The 22,613-nt window shown below is 27.2% G+C and overlaps 3 protein-coding genes across 3 annotated transcripts; 1 reads left to right on the forward strand and 2 right to left on the reverse strand.

Moving 5' to 3' along the window:
- Positions 1 to 2,389: 2,389 nt before the first annotated feature.
- On the forward strand, positions 2,390 to 8,785 carry LOC127279821 (heat shock factor-binding protein 1). The gene is made up of 3 exons (XM_051302416.1): positions 2,390 to 2,769; positions 4,345 to 4,411; positions 8,627 to 8,785. Exons 1-3 carry the CDS (start codon positions 2,671 to 2,673, stop codon positions 8,713 to 8,715), a joined length of 255 nt encoding a protein of 84 aa, XP_051158373.1. The 5' UTR covers positions 2,390 to 2,670; the 3' UTR covers positions 8,716 to 8,785.
- Positions 8,786 to 8,921: 136 nt separating this feature from the next.
- LOC127279815 (CBY1-interacting BAR domain-containing protein 1-B) lies at positions 8,922 to 12,904 on the reverse strand. Its single transcript, XM_051302409.1, has 7 exons — positions 12,282 to 12,904; positions 12,108 to 12,209; positions 11,720 to 11,848; positions 11,167 to 11,347; positions 10,653 to 10,877; positions 10,094 to 10,240; positions 8,922 to 9,586 (listed from the first exon to the last, which is right to left on the reverse strand). The coding sequence occupies exons 1-7, from the start codon at positions 12,311 to 12,313 to the stop codon at positions 9,455 to 9,457; spliced, it is 948 nt and encodes a 315-aa protein (XP_051158366.1). The 5' UTR covers positions 12,314 to 12,904; the 3' UTR covers positions 8,922 to 9,454.
- Positions 12,905 to 13,418: 514 nt separating this feature from the next.
- On the reverse strand, positions 13,419 to 22,613 carry LOC127279809 (phospholipase A2 group XV-like). Its single transcript, XM_051302402.1, has 7 exons — positions 22,270 to 22,613; positions 21,800 to 21,942; positions 20,366 to 20,600; positions 19,636 to 19,863; positions 15,206 to 15,377; positions 14,155 to 14,277; positions 13,419 to 13,698 (listed from the first exon to the last, which is right to left on the reverse strand). Exons 1-7 carry the CDS (start codon positions 22,370 to 22,372, stop codon positions 13,473 to 13,475), a joined length of 1,230 nt encoding a protein of 409 aa, XP_051158359.1. The 5' UTR covers positions 22,373 to 22,613; the 3' UTR covers positions 13,419 to 13,472.

Consider the following 22,613-nt stretch of genomic DNA (forward strand, 5'->3'; position numbering starts at 1 on the left):
GTAGGTCAAACTTTGAAGGAAAATTACCAAAAAACGAACATAACCTTAAATGTAGGTCAAATTTTAGCTGGAAAATTTAAAAAATTAGATAAATTTTGTTTTAAAAATTAAAAATAATAAAAATTATTGTTAATAAAAATCGTAAATAACATTTGAAGAAATAAATAATAAAATATTAATAATAGTTTTAAATTCCAGAAATTATTTAAACATTAACTCAAACATCTACAAAACCAATAAAAAATAAAAAATAGGGGGTTGGCGCGCGAAGCGCGCAGGGGGGCGAAGCCCCCCTAGTATTCTTATATATATTATATACTCATATATATTTCACTCTAATACTATATTTATAGGGAGATAGCCTCAATATCCAGAGATAGGTAAAAGTGCTTTTCTGGAAGTTTTCTACGTATAATACATAAATGACGTATTAAACGTATAATACTGTAGAAAACCAAGTTTTCTACATTGAATCTGCATCAAAGGCAACATAACCTTTTTTGGTTATTTACTTTCTGGTTTATTGTTGGTAAATAAGTATTAATTAATAAATAAAATACTTAAATATTGGTCAATTGTGAACATTCAGTTGAGTTAACTAATATTATCTTATTTGCAATAATTACGTAAAAATTGTTAACATTTTAAATGTGCTTCCGTTCTCAATTTAGAAGAGAAATACTAATATAATTTAAATTTTATCAAAGCACCGATAATTAATTTTTGCTAATATCAGAACTTTTGAAAATTCGAAATAAGCCGATTCAGGGTTATGTTTCTTATGCCTTATGTATAATACACATGTAGAAAAGTAACGCTGCGCTGTTACCAACCAACAGGGTTGGGAAACTTGATAAAATATTTTAACGTTATTATTAAGCAATACTGAGAACTGATACCAACTTTCAAAAAAAGAGGAGAGAGAAAAGGGAAGGAAAAACGAATTGACTGGTTTAAAAAGGGCAAATAAGAATAAAAGTATATATGTATAAGAATATGTTTATGTATATGTATATTTGTGAGTTAGTATGAAATTTGATAAAAGGAGTATGTGTATATGTATGTATCTGTGTATTTGCATGTAAATATATATATATATATATATATATATATATATATATATATATATATATATATATATATATATATATATATATATATATATATATATATATATATATATATATATATATACATTGAGAGACATGAGAAAGAGAGAGAGAGATGAGAATAATGATAAGGAAATGATAAAATTTAATAGGTACTTTGGAAGGGTTTTCTGCAGTTTCCCCTATCCTCTGAAAGGTTGTTTCAGGCGAATGCGAGTACCTATTTAGAAATCGTCTGCAGACGTTAAAAAGACATAAGAAATAATGTAATTAATGTCCTTTTACAATGAATCTGAGTTCTTCCTTTTAAATATTTTTAATTTGTAAATAATTAATTATTTTTTGATCAAACTTTGATAGAAAGGTTAAAATTTGTCAAAAGGAAGTTTTTACGAATAATAAATACAAGGTCAAAAAGCTACTGTTAGATTTAAGGAATTACTTTGGCTAGATGAGTCATCTCAAGAACACCTGCATATTTCAAGCCTTTCAAGCTCAGAGGTAGAAGGTTATGTATGACTCATGCCGTAAATGTAAATGACCGTTTGTAAATGTCAAGGACACTCTTTAAAATACGCAAACAAGAACGTGACTCATAATGCGTATTTTAGTACAAGAACTGCGTTTTATGGACACCTGCAAGCACACCTGTATTGCTTGACCAAAATACTAGAGGTATAAAAGCACCTTAAGTTAATATTGCGTAGTGAAATGTTTTGTGATAAATCATAGAAAGATTTAATTTAATCGAACTCAGATTCAGTTAATTACTGAATAAAACAATTAGCGATTTTATATGAAATTTAATTGTGTTTTATTTTATATTTAATTCCTCTCAACAAGTTAATCCTTAAGGATTTTAATAAGATTCGGACTCAATGAATAAAACTATAGTGAAGTTAAAAAATTGGTATAAACAATTAACATTTTTAAACAATAAAAACAAAGTGAACTATTTAAAATGTTTATACTAATTATGTTATGAAAACACCTCTAAACCAACCGTTAGTTGTTCCTACACAACTTCATCTACAAAATCATATTCCTGACCATTCAGTTTTTGTGTCAGCGAGATTGTAGACGGACCATTATATAGTTTCATATTCCTGCGTGTTACAAATTCATGTATGATACGTGTATATCACACGTAAAATACCTTGTATTATACTCGAGATTTTCTACGTACCCATCTCTGTCAATATCTAATATCCAGGTGTGACCGTACCCTAAGTTTGCGAATTTATTCTGCTCTTGCCTTTAAGGCTTTAGAAAATGACTTACACAAATCTACTGTGCGTTGACCCTTAACTAGCATTTCTATCATAATAAACATGTATATAAACATACATTGAACAATTATAATTTCATAGTTCTATGTTAAATCAATTCTTATATTGTTAAATCGAAGGAATGTTTCTATGCAAGTTTCTTATGCATTATAGATAAAATCAAGAGCAGCAAATTTTTTATAGAAAGTTTGTCTATCTAAAACTTAATCTCTCTCAAGTTCGTACTAGATTCAAAGCAATTCAAACAAGCGTTTGATTAGTAAATTCCTATTATGGCTGAAATTAAACAAGATCCCAAATCGGAAGATTCTGAAAATTATAATGTTGGTAATAGTGCAGATCCAAAAAATATGCAAGAACTAACCCAATACGTAAGTTATTTATTTAACATAATAATCAGTCATTGACAGTTCCACAAATCCAGTGACCGGAGGTTAAAATCATAGTTTAAACAAAACATTAAAAACACAAATATTATTGATAGGGACGTATTTTCGAAGATTATTATAAAAATTAACTATAATAATTTCCGTATTCATTCATTCATTAATTCCGTCTGTCCACACTTGAAGTTACTCTTATTTTGTTCCTTTTGTTTTTCTAAAATTTTGACAATTCTTGATTTCGTAATATTTTATGGTTAACGCGACGGATATTTTTATTCATCGTCATTAATTAAGTCATATACTAAGTGACAGTTTAAACTAAAAAAAAAATATTGTTCATTGTGTGCAGTACCAGTATATTTCCTACTTGGTATTTATAGAAAAAAAAGTTTCAATTATAATATAATTTTTATTATTATTTATAAATTTATTATTATTAATTTGTTTTTATTATTAAATATTAAATTGTTATATTTTTTTATCTGTAAACAATATAAAAATAGTTTACTTTTTTTTCAAAATTTTTAAATATTTTTTAATTGCTCAATACTTTTTAAAATATAATTAATAATTTTCAGTTAATTTAATTTTCTTTTTGATTACATAATTTTTTAATATTTATTAATTATCAATTAATTAAATTTTTTGAAAAAAAACATAAATTTTAAATTTTCATTTGCAACGAAATATTTATAGAAAATACAAAAAAATATTTAGGAAAACTAATTTTTTGTAATTTCAAAGATTATAAAAAATCATCGAACATTGACTTTATCAAAAATATTTATTTCTAAAATTTTAATATTTATATTTAAAAATTTTTACTTAAAAATCTTATTTTTTTACTATCAAGTCACAAAAAAATAATCTTACTCGTTATATACATTCTGTCAATAAGAAAATCCATTTGTCAGTAATATCTTTTATCCCAACAATCTCTGCCTTTTCGTATACAGTATACATAAGTGACAAAGAATATTTTAATCATAATTGACACAACATAATTTATTTTTCTCGGCATTTCAAGTGGCGGCGGTTATGTTGGCGATACTAGAAGCTTTAGTCTAGACGATTTTTAGTTTTTCTGTTCATCCCTAATCTAATGGCTAGTTTCACCGTGCGTCGTATACATTTTACTGAATTTTCCTTCTATAAATTTATTTTTATAGTAGTTGTAGTAGACCAAAGTCCTACTGTAACTGTATATTTCCTCCGAGGAGGAATTTACTAGTTAAAAACGTGTACACTTGACTACCAGTATTACATCTCATATTACCCTTATTACTAAGTATTACACGTTATTACAGAGTATTACACATTATTACAGAGATATTACAGAGTTTTTTGCGTTATTACAGCACCGTAATAACGCATTATTACACGGTATTACACGTTATTACACAAGTATTACAGGAAGAGTGTACACTTGACTACCTGAGTAAATTCCCCCTCGATTTCCTCTCTAATTAGATGAAAAATGTTTAAAAAATTTTAAGATATTTAGCAACAGAAAAACAATAACATTATGATTTGTTAAGTTTAACAATACATAATTTTTAGGTTCAGACGCTTCTACAAAATATGCAGGACAAATTTCAGTCGATGTCCGACCAAATTATTGGAAGAAATATCCTTTTCATAGAACTTAACAATTTGTTAATGAAATTTTACACATCAATAAAAATTTTTTTTTATCTACACTGACCTCGATCGGAAAATACATTTCGACAATTTTTAAAATATTAAAAAATTTTGTAAAAGATGGTTAAAATTGTCTAGATTCTGTATACCAAATTTGAAAACTTTCTAGTTCATGAACAATATAAGGGTGTCCAACGGTTTTTGGTGGGTCGGGGCTGGTAGTAGTTCGCCAGCTTATTTTGTTTATTGTTCTCCTTTTTTTTTACCAACCCCACATAACCTTGGCATGCGGAAGCCAAGGTATCTGTATACAGATTTTCCCAATAGTCCCTAAGCAAAAAAAAAAAAAAAAAAGGGTATGTGGGCAAAGGACGTTTTCTTGTGGTTTGAAACTTTCTCTGAAATAAAAAATGATTTCGGGTTAAAATTTTGGATAAATGATTTTGTTTGGTACAAGGAATCTCGCTGTTCTACTCATTTACCATAACTTAACGCAAAAATAATAAAAATAAAGCAATAAATAGTAAAATAATGTATTATATCATAGTTGATTCAGCGACCACTTGCTCGAATTGACTCTGTTTACTGGAACACTGACACACTAAAGCAACGTCTGTGTATGCACCGCCATGTTTCTTTTCATTTTCGTTTAAAAATCACACTTTAATTTCATTTTTTAATAATTTAACGCAAAATTATGTATTTTTCGGAGAACAGCGAGATTCCTTGTACCCTAATCTATCATCCCTCAAAATTGTAGACAAAAATCTTTTCTCATTTTAGAGTGAAATGTATACTACCAAAACACTTTTTCCCATACTAGGTCACGTGGGAGGTTCCCACATACCTTTAAAAATTTTCCAAAAATGAACATTTTTATGACTTTTTTAAATTTTTTGGTGCAAGAAAAAGTTTATAATGCTAATAAATAAAATGTTTTTTATTATCTTAAATTATTATTAAAAATACTTTAATATTTGATACTTTTCATTTTTTTAATATTAAATATTTATTAAAAAAATGTTGGAAAAAGGTTAGGAAAAAGTCAGGGAATTTTTTTCTACTTCTTGCTGGATACCCTCAATATTAAGAAATTTATTTGCTCGAAATATCCACTTATTAGTGGAGAGCTGTAATACAAGAACATATAACTACGTCTTGATCAAAATCACTACCCCTTTATATAATGTTGGAGAGAAAAATCTAGCTTTTATAGCATGATAAGGCATACGTTTAACGCATGAATATGTAAGCATTCATACGTTATTAGTATGATTGGTGTCCATGTTTAAAAGGTTTGAGAAACATGCTTTCGTAGTATGCATTTAATACTTTAAATGCATAAGCGCCACGCGCAAATCGTACACTCTCAATTTGACTCAAACTTGGTGATCGCCAGTTGCAGGACTCTAATACCGAAAAAGCATTAGACTCCTGCAATAGTAGTAGGTTATGGTTTCATACGATTTGCTCGTGGCGCTTATATGCATTCAAAGTATTAAATTTATACTACGAAAGCATGTTTCTCAATCATACTAAGAAAGTATGAATTCATGCTTTCTTTTTAGGAAAAATTCATGCTTTAATGGTAGGTATCATTTTCAAGCTATAAAAGCTAGATTTTTCTCTCCGCATAAGAAGAAAAGTTTGTATCACTGGTAAGTAAACGATCAAACTTGATTGACAATTTCACTTGGAGCTGTGGTCAATAGATGGCCACCACTTTCCCTCTCACTGTCGAGATAATCTTGTCATATTATGTAGGGTAACTGCACCAGTGGTGGATCATGCACCAGTGCGTGCACTGGAGCAATCTATAACCATGACTGGTGCAAACAGTGATCCAGAATAGGATCATTGACAAATTATCTTTGATGGAGCATTAAAGTAAACGTAGGTGTCAAAATTAAGTCTAACCTTGAAGGAAATGTCTATTGGAACTATCTGGTCCATAATACTGCCGTCCCAACAAGAGTAGCAGTAACTACATTTTGGATAAGTCACTTATTAGTGGCAGTGGCAGTGGCAAGTAGGTGACTCATCCTAAATGCAGATACGGTTATTCTTGTTGGGGCGGCAGAATACTATAAAGAATAACCTCGAATTTGTCTAAAAACAACCTATACAGAACTTCAAAGTCAAAATAAGAAAGTTAAGGGGCTTAACTGATCCACCACTGGTGCAGTTACCCTATATAAAACGATAACAGTCTTGATTAATTCGTACATAGTTGAATTTCCTATTCCTCTCTATTGCGAAGTGCATATTGAGCAAATAACAATGTTTAAATATTATTTTTTTTAGTAAAAATTACTGTCATAGACTTTAAATAAATTAAATAATTTTATATTTATTTTAATAAAATATTTAAAAACGTTATTAAAATAAAGTTTTAATTAATTTGGTTATTTAAAAAAATAAAAAATTTTTGCTTCCTCGTGGAGGAAGCTTTGTAGTCCTTTCGTTTATAAAAATTTTCAAAGTGGCGGAAACAAATTTTTTTCTATATAGAAACATGTTATATGAGATCCTGATCAATTGTCCGGGTGTGTGTGTGTGTGTGGATCCCTTTTTTGTTTAGACGATAACTTTAACAGGTTTTAATGGATTTAGATAAAATTTGGTAGGCTCATTTATCATATTAATATCTCAAATCTAACCAAAGGATTTTAAAAAATACCCAAAAAAATTTTTAAATACAAAAAATTTAAGGTTATATATAATAAAATCGTATTCCTTACGTCAAGACAAATCGATTGGTATATATAAAGTATAGTTTCAATTTAAATTTAAAGAATTAATGAAAGTTAAAAAAAGAAAAATTCACATTTTGGCAATAAAATTTTGTGATTTTTTAAATTGAAGTTTATATATGAAATAATTGTATTCCTTCAATGAAAACGAATCGATTGGTATATATAAAGTATACATTTGAGGTAAATTTAATAAATTAATGAAAGTTAAAAAACAAATTCCCATTTTAGCTGAAAAATTTTATATTTCTTTAAATTCAAGTTAAAATATAAAATAATTGTGTTCCTTGCATTGAAACAAACCGATATAATTGTAAATAATTATAAATTATATATTATTTTTCATTAATTTTTAGGAATTTCAGCTAAAATGTGAATTTTTGATTTTTTAACTTCCATTAATTCTTTAAATTTAACTCAAATCTATAGGTACTCAAATGTTTATATTATTATTATATTATTTTTGTATGTTTATTTCAATGTTAATGCTTTCTCCACGAGGAAACAAATTTTTTTGATGATCGTAAAGAGGAAGCAAAATGTTCATGTAATGAACATCTGAATTTACAACTTGTTTACTCTTGGTTTATTATTGGCAGCCACTGATGAGCCAATGATGCGGAAACCAATTATTGGCAATGTCGTGATCATCCCAAGATTTCTGGAAGTTTAGGCCAATGTTGGTTACCAATATTGCGCCATTATTGAAACGTAACCCACTCGGTATTTGTCGCTGAATGTAAAAAAAACGTCATTTTCGACAGGTCAATAATTTTTCAATATATTGTCGCCTTCTGTAGACCCAAATTCATGTGTACACCAAGTTTTAATCAAATCAATTAATAATTTTGAAAATACGATGATTTATTTTTTAAAAATTAATGAAATTTTTGAATCAAGATTCTCAGTTTTTATTATTTATTATTTAAAATTTGAAAAAAAAATTGTTCAATTTCAATTTTCTTCACTTTTTTGTCCGTTCAACTGGCTTGAGTGATGGTAATAATTGTTTTACGAGGCCTGTTTATCTATACATAATGTTATTATATTTAAATTTTATTTAATTTAAATTGTTTTAAGAATTTCTGAAAGAAACAAATCTTCTTGTTCTCTCATGGTGAGTTTCGAACACTGGAAAGCTGTATAGAAATCCACTGATATAATAACTAAAATTCCCAAACTGTGTAGCTCAATTTGTTACAGAGCACCCCACCGACAATGGGTGTATGTGGTATTCGAATCCCACCATGAGAAAACAATCAAATTTCTTTTTTCGGAAATTCTTAGATGTTAGAATATTGTAAAATATAATAATATCATAATTATAATACCGAAGTAAATATCTTGATTATTGACAGATAATAAAAAATCAAACATAATTCCTGTTAGGCATGTTCATGGCAAATGTCCAAATTAATATTTTTATAGTAATCCTTAACAAGACTTACTTGATGATATGGGAAACAAAATAGATGATCTCGAAAAAAATATTGCAGACCTTATGACGCAAGCTGGAGTAGAAGGAACAGAGAAATAATATTGAATAATATATTGAAAATCAATGTAATATTTGTTCTTATAAAATAAATTTAATTAATAAATTGAAATGACTATATTTTGTTTATAAAAAAAATTTTTTAACCTTTTTTAAATTTGCTTCTATGCACTCGTTCACACCTTGGGCTCGTCTGCCACTCGTGCTGCAAACGCTAACGTAAAGAATGGCTGCCTTTCGCCCCTTGTTGCTTAATATATATTTTTTTGCGAAAAATATAAAAGAATGGTATATTAAGCAACAAGGGGCCAATAGAAAAAAACTCAGCTTTGAAATGAAAATAAAATAGAACTTTTTTAAAATACACAAATGGGTCAACAGTGAAAAATACAGGTTAATTTTCAATAAAAGGGAGTTAAAAAATTTTTTTATTTTAAATTACAAAGTTTATGAAAAATCCTTCAAAAAACCCTATTTAAAAATTAAAATCTATAAAGTTTTGTCGTATTTTATACGAATTTGAAAATGACAGTGTCAGTGTCACATAGCTTGAACATAAATTCTTCAACGATTTCTTAATGTAGTTGCCTGCGATGATACTTGTCTGTCACATATTATTTCTGCAATATCGCTGTAAGTTTATAAGTGCTTTGGCTTGGTTTAAATGTAATATAATTTCTTCTAGTACTTAAAATATGTAATCGTATTCAAATAAAATAAAAGAGATGTATTATACTTAGAAAGCATTTCATTACACATAATCTAAAATCATCGAAAAACATCATACAGTTTTATGCCTAACTCTCACTGGTATCGTTTGCTCAAACTCGGATTCTGTATCTACAGATGTTTCTTCGTAATCTTCAATTTGAGCTGATTCAGATGAATGAGTAGTGTTTGCTTTTAATGAATCCTGTAATATGTGGAAAAATAAATACAAAAACGCATGTTAAATTTAATAAGAATCTCGTTAAGAATCATTTTTAGTTTTTGTCAAACTATAAGTATAAACTCGAGTATAAATTATCCGCTTATGAGATAATGTTGCATATAGAAAAATTAATTATTTAAATTAAATTACGTTTGACTTCGTTGACGAATTTATCGGTATACTTTTTAAAAAGTATAAGTTTCATAAGAATTGATTATTTGATAAAACCGTATTGTCTACTACTCTATTGAAAATCCCTGTATGTATTATGTACATGAATCAAGTACATATTTTCTAATCTAAAGTTTGACACAAAACAGTACCTCGTAAGCAAACATTTTCATACTATAGTATCTTTCAAACTCACATTTCAGTATTTTAAAACATTCAATACATTCTGGAAATATTCTGATGATATATGAGCTGTTTTTTAATTCTAATTCTGTAGTCCACATTTTTTTTTAATTTATCCTAATAAATTATACTCACGGTCCAAGTAGTAGTTTTTTTTTGTGTACCAAGAAACAAAAATCTGTTTGTTAAATTTGACAGAGAATTAGCTTGACGAAATGATTTTCTTTTAATAGCATCAATTCGAGTCATAAAGTTTGGTATCTGCATTACTTCTCGAAATTCCTGTAAAATGTTGAAAATTAGTTTAAAGCCTCCGACAGTTTAATTAACTTTTGACACTTGTTTATTCGATGCTTTTCGTTTCGGGATAGTTGAATCCGAATTAAATGTTATATTTAAAAAATACAAAGTAGGCAATCCAATGTGCATCGACAAAAAATTTTAAAAACTGACCAGATTCGCTTGGAACTATGTTATAATAGTTATTTGGAATGTTTTGAAGGATTAGGCAAAGTACTTGATAGATTGAACTAAATAAATTTTGTGATGAACATAAAAAATAGTATTAGAATTCGTTGCCAAGTGCCAGAGTATATATTAATATTCGGTCAAAAAATTATTCTTAAAAAATTGCAAGTTTGTGGCAAAGTATCTCGGTAATAAAAAAAACTACCCATCTATCGTAACTTATTACCTGTAAATCTTTCACTTCATCGATATCAGAAATGTCTTGAAATCCTTTTGTTAACAACTCAACAGCTTTAGTGTGAAAACAGAGCTCAATAGTTATAAAATCCAAAAGTATTGATTTCACGTCATGCAACTTTTGCTTTTCAAATGAATCAATTTGTTCTTCTAATCCTTTAACCACTCGCGTCATTTCCATTGAAGCCTTAATTAATTCAGTCTCTGCTTGGGACTAATACTTGTGTTTAAGGTTTCAAATAATAATAATAATAATAATAATAATATTGTAATTTTGAAAGCTAATCCATATGTTAATTCGATAAAGGATGTGCCTGCAGTTCTGAACATTACTACAGCAATGAAACATAAAAAAGTACATTAAATTTAATTTATTTTTGGATAAAGAAAATAATATTTTATAATAAAATTTAAAGTTAAAGAAGTAGTAAAGAAATTTTGCGTTCATTTGAACGTTCATAACTTCGCAGGCACATTATAACAAGATATTTTAAAAAGGATACAATTAATTGACGGTTTTTCGGATTTCGTTCTCGAATTTTATCCAATTGACGTCTTCGATTAAATTCTTTTTCTTGAACAGAAAATGTATTTTTAACATCTTCCCGAGCATGCTTACAACTTGTTGAGTATTGGAATAACGGAGAAACAACTTTTGCATCAACTCGTTTTACTGCAGCGTCTCTAGAAAATAAGTTGATTTAAATTTTATTCGTAAAAGAACTTCATCACGTATAATTGTAAATCGTTCTGTAAGAAAAGAATAATTGCTTAACGCTCCACGTATTAGAGATGACCGCCGTCGCAACAATCCAGGAAAAATGCAGTTTTGCAACTTTTTTGAGAGTTTTTGTTAATAAAAATTATTGTAGATATGAAAAAATTGAAAAATTTATGGATCTATTACTGATAATACATTAACATTTTGTCATCTTATAGCAAATTTAGACTGTCTTTTCTTATAATAATTAGAATCGTACATTTATTAGGATTCTGTTTGGCATTCATATTTCTTAAGGGTTAAACTTAAGAAGTATGTGCTGATGTTTGCCTTACCTGTAATCACTAATAACAGCGAAAGTGGATGAAAAATTATTAAGACATATGCTTAAAGAACGATTTATGCTTTCTGATTTAGCATAAGTGTTAATTACTTCAGCAACTTCGTCATTCTTGTCCCTAAGCCTGAAATGCAAATTACAATAGGATCAATGCATTGTCTTTCGTTTAAGGTACGGAGAGGAAAAGTTGCGGTTTCAGTCTTCTTAATTTTTTTTTTTTTTTTTTTTTAAATTATTTAAAGGTTCCTCGAGTGAGTTTTGATATACATTTGCGAAAATTAATAAATTGAAATTTTTAAAAATATAAAATAAATTAATCAATTAAAAAAGTGTCATAACTATACAATAAACTTATAGGTTCATAAAAAATTATATATACTGACCTAGCCAACTTCCTCGTATATGCAGCAAAAGCTGTATGAAGTTCAGAAAAGTTTTTTTCTGTTGTAGAAATTCTTTCTTGAACAAATTTCGCTTCTTGTTCACTTTTAACAATTAAAATATTTATAGATAATAAACTTTATATAATATTTAAATAAAATAGAAAAAATAAATACCATATATTAGTTTGTGATCGTGTACGCAGCATTACTTCGTTTTTACTGTACTTATAAGAAAGCAACTAAACTTTCTGCTGACCCCAGCATAAAATGTCGTTTGAAACAACTACGCTTCTGACAGGTGTTGTTAGGTTACACCTTGTCTATTTAGAGGGGAAAATAACATATGTGAATCGGTTTTTTGCCTGACTCTTAAACAAACTAATATACAATTAACTGAATTGTAAGTTTCCAATACAAAAACACCTATGTAAAATTTATCTCAAATTATGTTTATTATTATTATTATTTAAAATGTTATTTAATTTTAGTTATGAATTATTTCCAAATTGTTAATCCACTGTTAAAATTAAATAAATATGTTTTGGTATATAGAATATGGGGCATTCCACGTCAAATTGGACACCATTTTGTTTTTGTATCTCTGATTTATTTTAACTATGTTTTATCTTTTAGTACTGGTTGAAAGGAGCTTATACCTATATGATTAAAGCAATTTAAAGTTTTCTAAAGTAAATTGATAAATATAATATAATTTTTGTAGTAAAACTCTATCAAATTCTATTCACTGGGAAATATACTTTTCTATTAATTTAATTTAAAAAGTAATAAATACATTATATTATGTAAAAATTTTTATTATTTAACTGGTAATTCTTTTAAAATAGAACTTTTTCCACAATTTTAAATATTTTTCTTCGTCCATTTTCGACAATGGATTTTAAAAATTTGTCATTTTTTCACAAAATAAAATTTCTAAATACTTCAACAGTCAAAAATATATTTTTTTAAATTTTAATAACGTAAAATATTTTTAGATATTTTTCAACACGTAGAATCAACTGATACATTTAAATTTCTATATTTTTTTTTGAAAAGTACGTATAAAACAAAAAACGTCTAATTTAGTAAATATTTGTCCGAGTTATGAGCTTTTAAAAAAAATAAGGTAATTTTTCAAAAACATTTGTTTCTTAAATCGCTATTAAAAAAAAGAGATAGAAAAAATCATGGAACTTCATTTCAACCAATGTAGAAGGATTTGAGAAGAACATTAATTTGAGTTTTAAGATAATAGAATAGCAGATAGGTAGATTTGACTAGAAATTAATAATAAAATAAATTTTAAATATATTTATGTATAAATATGAAAGATTTTTATTGTTGACAGATTAACAAAATCACTAATTATGTTTTCATTTGTAGTGCACTTTTTATGTAATTTAAAACATCAATATGTTTCAAAATATCCATATGATTTACACCATCAAATTCTGTATGATATATTTTCTGAATTTGCTTTTCTTGCCAATTAAGACAAGCTTTTAAACTTCTAAGATTAACCGTACCGTCTCCATCGCCATTGATAAGTTCAGGATACCCATCAATTGATGTACCAGGTTTATAGTATAACCTGAAAATAATTTTATAATATAATATATGGAGCTAAATAAATTTACAGCAAAAATTATTGCGTTCATAAAATAAAAGCGACTTTAGTTACGCATTATAATTTATTGTCAAAAAGTACAAAATAAATGAATAGATATTTTACTAAAAAAAATCAAATTTATATTTTATTTTCACTCTTCTTAGTCAGTTCGATTTTACCAATCGAAAGGACGTGAAAAATGATATAAAAAGTATATATATGAGGTAAAATTCCTTAACTGTCCAGGTCTGAAATTGAGTTATTGAGTTGGATTGTAATTTTGGTAAATTGTTGCCCTATATTTAAATGAGCTAATATTTTAGGGATTTGTTACTCTCATATATAGGACGAAAATTTACTTTAGACCTAGACAGTACAGGAATTTTACCCCACATAGGAATATATTTTTTTTATTATTTTAATACATTTAAATAATACCTTTCAACTGTATCCACTTTAACACCATGTAAGCAATGCAGTGTTACTCCAGGAGCTTCAAAGTATGCTTGATATTTTTCATTATCTAGCCGGTATTCCCATCCATTTGGAACATTAATATCACTGCAAAAACAATTATGAAAAACAAACTGTAAATAAACATTTTTTGAAAGACTCAGTAAGGAACTGTACACAAATTACGTAAGGCTTTAAGGGGGGAGGGTCAAGCTATTTTTTACGATCAGCAGAAAAGATTGCGCTAATGTATGAAACAGGTTCTTGTATGAGGAGGGGATTAAAATTTCCAAAATAAGCCTTACCTAATTTGTGGACGGCCACTAAGCTACAAACATATTTTACCTGAATAGCACGCATGCTTTCGACATGCTTGATAAGCTTACACTGCAACCATTCCGCAAGTTGCAAAATATCCACTTTATGGCAAACTTGCAGCGTAAGTCTCTTGCAAGGTAAGGTCCACAATAATTTGCATTGGCATCTAGGGCTGCACAGTAGATTTTGTTGACTGGGGTAAGTAGCATACTTGCAGTGTAAGCTTGCCGCAAGCATACGTGCTATCCTTAACTATCTATCCATCTTCATTAATCCACTCTGAAAGTATTCCTAACCTTTTTCATTTTCATATGCTTCAATTTTTCATTTTCCTATAGGCGAGCTAAACTTTCTTTTTCCGTTAGGTATTTTACCAACTGGACTAATCCAATTTCATGTCCGTCTTTATTAATTAATACCACTCATGTAAAATCACACCTAACGAATAAAAAAGGTTTACTTCGCGGATTCAAATGGATAGAACCTTAGTCATCCGTCATTGGATTAATGAAGATAACAAAAGGCCAAAGTCAGTCGCCCAGAAAAGACGAATACGAATTGATAACTGAGGTTTAAACCGAAATTTTTGTTGCGATACATAATTCAATTTTACGTATCACATTAGCAATTCCAATTTACATGAATAGAAAATAAAATAAATTAACTTAGGTATTATATGCGCGTATCCCAAACAGTAGTAAATTTTAAGCATATTTACATAAAGAACTCCTTTAGATTGAGTAGTGTGTAATTCTTTTCATCTGTTTGCACCAAAACTTCAGAATTTTTCCAGAACAATTTTGACGGGATAAGCCAACCTAAACTTGGACTTGTAATTTGTTCATTTCTCATAACACTTTCTCTTAAGACATAAGCTCCTAAGTTATCACCTGAAAATTACCACAACACATACTTTTATATTTATAATTATAAAATAACGATTTTTCCAATAGGATATAGAATTTTATTCTCAAAAATTTACTTTAACTTAGAACGGTTATTTTGTTTTAATTCATGTGTAGTTATTACTCCCAACTAGTTTCGAACATTATTATTCAAATAAAAAAATTTTGCTCGGCAAAGCTTAAGAAATTTTAATGTGTTAAATATTCTATTTCTACATTTTAATGTGTAAATATATACAATATATATAACTTGCACATGTAGCAGATGACAAGAAAACACAATTTTTAAAATTCTCTGTTATTAATAATATTAAAGAATAATTTCAGAAAACAAATTTTATGAAATAACTTAAAAAATATTGCTACTGCAAGCAATGACGTGACTCAGGTTGAATGGTCATCACTCGAATTATTATGAATAAAGATAATAATTTAATGTGCAATATAAAAAATTTAGTCGGGTGATCGGTGTGGTTATCACACACCATTTTTAAAATTAAATTTATTTTCATTAAAAAAATTAAATTTTCAATTTTATTTTTTATGACCTTCGACCATTTGACAAAATAAAAAAAAAATACTTAAAAAATAGTTTAAGGTATTCAGATTCTGTGTGCCAAGTTACAGAATGGCATTTTTCATGGTTAAAAAATTATTATTATATTTAAAAAGCTGGGATTATTTTTATAGAAAATGAACAAATTTTAATTAATATAATATTTTTATTAATTATTTATAATTATAATATTCATAATTATTTATTTTAATATTAATGTAATATTTTGAATTTTTTTAAATTTATAATCGTAGAAGTTTGATACATTTTAATGTAAAATAATTTGATATGTTTTAGTTAATATTTTATTAATTTGGTTTTTTCAATGTACATTTAATTATTTTTCCATCTATATTTTTATCTATTTACTTTTTTATCAAGTCATCTTATTAATTATTGACGCACTCAACTGTAATTTTCAAATAATAAATTTTTAATTTAAAAAATAAATAAAATAAATTTTTTTTTGAAAATATAATTATAATAATTACCTAGTTTAAAATATAATTTAAATATATTTTGCCTGTTAAATTGATTAACGCAAGATTTATCTTCAATAAATAAATAAATAAAAACTTGGATTGCAGTCATGCCCTGTCTATAAATTTTCAAATTCAGCTATTTGGAAAGGATTAAAACACCTATCACCTAGAGGAGACATTTTGTTGATGATAAAATTCTTTATCTACTTAAAAGTAATAAATAATAAAGATTTTTGTGGTTATTAATTTAAATAAATTCAAAATATTACGTTTCTTGTGTCACTTTTTTAAACATTACTTTGAACATTCTAGCATATATGTCGAAAACGTCTAATCATTAATTAAAATTGTCTCATTTTCTATAAAAATAATCCCAGCTTTTTAAATTTCATAATTTTTCAACCATGAAAAATGCCATTCTGTAACTTGGCATACAGAATCTTAATACTTTAAACTATTTTTTTAATTATTTTTTTTCATTTTTTTAAATGGTCGAAGGTCATAAAAAATAAAATTGAAAATTTAATTTTTTTAATGAAAATAAATTTAATTCTAAAAATCAAGTAGGGTCGTTGGGGTAAATGGGGACAAAATCCCTATTTTTCACAAATTACGTAAGTTTTTTGCTTTAAAGGTAATATTTGCGGGTTTATATTTTTTTAAGTTGTTATTTACATTCCAAGGATTAATTTTATGCAGCAGAAAAAAATTTAGATCAGTTTTAAACGCATGAAACTGACTGTCCCCATTTACCCCAAAATTTAGAAAATTTCATAAAATTTGGGGTAAATTGGTACAGCATAGTTTCTAAGAAAGATTTAAGAAAAAAGTTTCCTTAAGTATTAATTAATTTATTTTTTTTTCAGTATTTTGTCTCGCATTTAAAAAAAAACGTACTTAAATATCATACAAAATTTTTTTCTTATTCCTTATGACTCCCATAACAGAAATTCACTTGAATTTTTGACTTTTGTCAATTTGGTTAATAATAACAAGCTGTCCCCATTTACCCCAAAAATTTGAAAACTCAGGGTAAATGGGGACAGCTTGTTATTATTAAACAAATTGATAAAAATCAAAAATTTAAGTGAATTTCTATTATAGGAGTCATAAGGAATAAGAAAAAATTTTATGAGCCAAAAGTTTTAAACGTTCAAATGAACAAAATTTTTTTTGCCATTTTTTTTAATTACGAATTTTATTACAAAATATTGTTTTAAATATCTAAAAAGAAGTTATTAATTTAATATTTGTTTAATTTACTGTTTTGTTTTATATTTACATCATAATTTTTAATAATTTATAGATTGAAAAAAATATTTTGTTCATTTGAACGTTCAGAACTTTTGGCTCATAAAAGTTTTGTATGATTTTTAAGCCTGTTTTCTTTGAAATGCTCGACAAAATACTGAAACAGTTTCATTTTTATTTTCATGTTTTTATGCATTGAGCGATAATTTAAATTATCTTGCTGCCAATTGTCAAGATAAAAGCTTGGCAATACTCAGAACCTCTTGTAGGTGATCTGAGGTTAAAATATTGACGTAGAACTTAATTTTAAAACTGTAAATTAAGCTCCAACACTTCTTGTCCCCATTTACCCCAACTGACCCTATACCACATTAAAGATCATCAAATTTACTACAAAAAACAGCCGTAATTTTTTCCATTTTATGATTTTTGTGAAAATAACAACATTTAAAAAATGTTGCTTTTTACATTAGAAATTTCGGGTGGTCCGCTTCACATAGAAAGCCCCAAAAACAAAATTTGTAGGAAAACACGTTTTAAATAAATTAAAGAAAAAATAAAATGAAAATTTGTAACTTACAGTAAATTAATGATACGTGATCTTTCCTTCCTTTGCCGATGCAAAAAATTTTTTTTATTATCTATTGTAGTGTAGTCTCCCCTAAATAATATTTTTAAGAGTTCATTTTGTCTAAAAAAAAATATTGTGTTAAAAATTCAAAATGTGTACTCAGAATTGAAATAAAAAATTTTCCCGGGTAGCAATATTTTATGGTAGCCTAGTTCAATGATTTCCCGATTAGCAAAAATCAAGTGTGGTTCATACCTATTAGTAGATTCAACACGGAAAAAAGAAATTGCTTACAGAAGCTAACTGATGTTTGCTGTCGAATCTATTAAATGTATTACGTTAGTAATATTAGTTAAATTATTTGCTATGACAACGACAAAGTTTGCTGTGATAAACAATAACAGTTAAAAATTTTAAAAATTGACTTTCACAGCAAACTTTTTTGACCTCACAGAAAATTTGTTCGCTGTCCCTACATTAGCTAACGTTATTTGATGTGTCAGCAAAAAGTTCGCTGCCAGAACAAATATTTTCCATGTGTGAAGATGGGAATATTTTAGAAAGTCTTCAAGTCAGATATGTACGTCTTAAGAGTTCCTGCTTACTGTACCTATATAATTGTGCACCATATGAAATAGTTAAAAAATTATAACTTTTTGGTAATATGGTGCAACAAAATTTAAAACAATACATTTGTTATTTATATTAACTTTACAAATTAATTGAAACACTTAAAATGATTATTTGTTTAAAAGAATGTTTCAATAAAAGTGATAATTCTTTTTTTGTATTAATAAAATATTTATGCTTAGAAAAATAATACATATTTTGTTATGTACATTTAATATAAATATTGAATAGTACAATTACATGGTTCAATAATTTTATAATCAATATTTATATTAAATTTATTGATGAAATATATTATGTTAAAAATTTATTATTATTTCAATGATTATAATTATTATGTCAATGATATCGCTATAATAGTCTAGTTATCGCCCTACTAGCGATGAGGCGGCCTAACTAATGCCTTACTAGAACCTCAAAATATTGCTACACAGATTATTTAAACATAACCGGAGAAGGCGAAAGTTATAATTTTTTTTTAATACAAAAAACAAGTTATTTGTGGGATAATATTATGTCCTTATCCTACATTTTTAAGTTTAATTGAACCTCCCAATTCTATAACTTATTTAGCGCTCGGACGGACGCTCTATTAGTAGTCGGGTAGCGGCGAGCGTCAATGGCTCCCTCGCTGCTACCCGACTACCAATAGAGCGTTCGGCCGAGCGCTTAACGAGTTACAGAATTGGGAGGTTTAATTGTGTAAACTGTAAACAACCATCAATTATTTTAATACATACAAAAATTACTTACCAATTGCAAAAACTTTTAATGCTTTCACAGAGCCTGCCCAAACTCCTGCTAAAGTAATTAAGGAACTTAAATATTTATCCTTCCATTTTTGAGTTTGACGCTGTAAAAATATTAAAGTCATAGGAGCTCCCATACTATGAGCTATTAAAGTTACTGGTGCATTATTATTTATTGTGTACGTTTCTTCAATAAGTGATTTTAATTTAACAAAAAATTCTTCACTTTCATCTGTAAATGCACATACGCATTAATTAACAACAAATGCAATTATTAAAAGTGAATAAAAATTTAAAACATCTTAACCTGACGGATTATGGTTAAGTTATTTTTACTTTTTGTCAAACTTGTAATTTATAAATTTTAAAAAAAGTTGCAATAGAATATTCTTGTGGGACCAATTTAGCAATATCTTATTTTCATTAAATTTAAATAACTTTTATAAGCAAAATAGCCAGAATTTTTAAGTTTAATTTGTTAAACCGTTCGCAAGTTTAAGAAAGGAAAAAAATTTTAAGGAATGAAAGTCTGCCGAAATATTTTAAATCATTGCAAACATTCTATAAGTCTGATTAAAAATAAGCATGCAACATTGTGAGACCCGCAATCACCAGTGAAGGCCTAAGACGAATACCTTTGCGAAAGCCTCAAATTTATTTAAAGTACAATACTATCGTAAAGGTATCCTATATTTCGTTAACTTCTTGGAGCGCGTCACAAATGTATAACTTACTTGGTCCTTTTCTGAAGTCGTATGGCGCACCTCGAAGAGACAAATTGCGTACATATCCTAACTCATTCACCAGCATATTTCCAATATCTTTAAAATAGCTACCAGGAAATGCTTTGCTAGGATCCAAATATTCAACACTGAATGGGTCACCCCAACCTGGAATTCTTATTTCTACTCCTTCCTGATTTTTAGTTGTTCGTGTTATATTATCGTAATTTAACTTCATATTATCAATCTGTTAAAAATAAAAAACTTTAATTCCAGAATAAGTCATTTTTTGGAATAGCTTATTTATTAGAATGTTTTTTTCAAACAATTGAGGCAAACAAATCCAAATTAAAGGCCGTAAGGTCGACGTCTGCGATTTTTTTAATAATCATTAAAATCTGCTAAAAAAACTAAAACCTGCAGGAAACTATACGGTATATGATGATCGTATCTAGTCGGGTTCAAGACACTATACGATTAGTAATAGATGGAACGTATCGTGTCCCCACTCGATACGATTAATAATAGGAGAAAAGTATCGGGCTCAAGAACGATACGATTAGTAATGGGTTGAAAGTGTCGTGACCGACACGATACAATTTGTAATTTTAGAATCTTATCGTTTCACAAAATATTTAATTATATTATATTATAATATTTTCTGGGTTATGTTTTAAAAATTTAATTTGTCATAAAAAAAAGATTTTGTTATAAAATAATCTAATAAATTTAAAATAAGTTCTCTATTTACTATTTAGATTGTTTATAAACAAGATACGATTCTCAAATCTTTATTCGTATGGTGCCCAGATACAATACGATTCTCAAGTCTCTTTTCGTATCGTGCCCGTAAACAATATGATTCTCAAGTCATTATTCGTATCGTGCCCGGATACAATACGATTCTCTAGTAATTTTTCGTATCGTGGCCGGGTACAGTACGATTCCCTAAATCATTTTACGTATCGTATCTGGACAATATACAAATCTCAAGTCACTATTGGTATCGTACTCGGACACGATACGATTGTGAAGTTAATAATCGTATAGTACCTAGGACCAGACCAGCCACGATACGATTGTTCCGTGACAGTCCTCTAAGACTAAGACGTCTTGAGATATAAATTTTTCAAAATTTCAGAATTTTAATGATTTTTTATTTTTGAATGCTTATAAATTCCTTAAAAATGCATCAATTTTAAAAGTTTTTTTTCAAAAGGTGTTGAAAAATTCAAAATTTTGAAAATATTAGAAAAATCGTTTGCCCACGACCTGACTAGGCAAAAAATTTCATTTTTTTTAAGTACGTTTAAAACACACACATTAAAAAAAATCTTTTAAAATTGTTGCATTTTCAAAGATGTTATAAGCATTCAAAAATGAAAAAACTTTAAAATTTCTGAATTTTCCTTATATGTAAATCTATTTAATATAAAATATACATACCCAACAATCGATAACAACTGGAACTAACAATTCTAAATTTAACCAGATGTTAAAAAAATCAGATGAAGTTTTTTCACAAATATAATGAACTACTGATGGTTTATTTAATTTTGCTTCAACCTGACTACCTCCATCACCTGGAACTATGTATAAATGCATTTCATTATTTATGTTTAGAATTAAAACAACGAATTCGTTAAAACAATTATGTGAGTGAGAAAATAAAAAAAATATTGTGCATATAACTTAAAAGTAAAACATATATCTCTACACTGTAATTTATTATTGTATTTCATTATTTTTACCCCACAAAAAGTAATTTAACATGCTCAGTAGTAGAAGAAAAAAAATTATTAAAGGTACTATGAGAAATAAATTTCTGAATTAATTTTCATTAGCTGAAAGGTTATGATTTTATTATTCTTTAGCGAATTAAGTAAAAGTATGTAATTCTTAATGTTGAAACTTACTAAATATAACAGGAGACAAGTTTTTTTCAACTAGAAAACACTCTGTTAAATAAGAAAGTAGGCATAATATTAACATAACACTGCTATTTAGTTTAAAATGCATTATCAATTAACAGAATAATTCGTTTTATATTTGTATATTGCTTCAGAAAAATACTAATTCTCTAATCTTTTAAAAATCTTCTAGATTTTATAAATATTATCATAGGTATATTTCAAAATTAATAAATAAATAAATCAAAGGAGGCAATGATTTTCAATTCAAAATAAACAAGAATCACGATCACATAGCAGAAGCAGACAAAGAAAAAATATATAGAATATATATTTACAAAGACCTGAAC

This window comes from Leptopilina boulardi, unplaced genomic scaffold, assembly GCF_019393585.1.
Source record: "Leptopilina boulardi isolate dan_hultmark-lab unplaced genomic scaffold, ZJU_Lbou_2.1 LbouV2_223, whole genome shotgun sequence".
Taxonomy (NCBI): domain Eukaryota; kingdom Metazoa; phylum Arthropoda; class Insecta; order Hymenoptera; family Figitidae; genus Leptopilina; species Leptopilina boulardi.

Excerpts from the sequence above, each read along its gene's own strand:
- LOC127279821 (XM_051302416.1), top strand. The coding sequence starts at position 2,671 with ATGGCTGAAATTAAACAAGATCCCAAATCGGAAGATTCTGAAAATTAT. Across the intron at positions 2,770-4,344 it reads TGCAAGAACTAACCCAATAC|GTTCAGACGCTTCTACAAAA; the intron begins GTAAGTTATTTA and ends CATAATTTTTAG. Across the intron at positions 4,412-8,626 it reads CGACCAAATTATTGGAAGAA|TTGATGATATGGGAAACAAA; the intron begins ATATCCTTTTCA and ends AACAAGACTTAC.
- LOC127279815 (XM_051302409.1), bottom strand. The coding sequence starts at position 12,313 with ATGCTGCGTACACGATCACAAACTAATATATG. Across the intron at positions 11,849-12,107 it reads TATACGAGGAAGTTGGCTAG|GCTTAGGGACAAGAATGACG; the intron begins GTCAGTATATAT and ends TTTGCATTTCAG. Across the intron at positions 10,241-10,652 it reads ATGAAGTGAAAGATTTACAG|GAATTTCGAGAAGTAATGCA; the intron begins GTAATAAGTTAC and ends AACATTTTACAG.
- LOC127279809 (XM_051302402.1), bottom strand. The coding sequence starts at position 22,372 with ATGCATTTTAAACTAAATAGCAGTGTTATGTTAATATTATGCCTACTT. Across the intron at positions 20,601-21,799 it reads CAGTTGTTATCGATTGTTGG|ATTGATAATATGAAGTTAAA; the intron begins GTATGTATATTT and ends TATTTTTAACAG. Across the intron at positions 19,864-20,365 it reads CGACTTCAGAAAAGGACCAA|ATGAAAGTGAAGAATTTTTT; the intron begins GTAAGTTATACA and ends GTGCATTTACAG.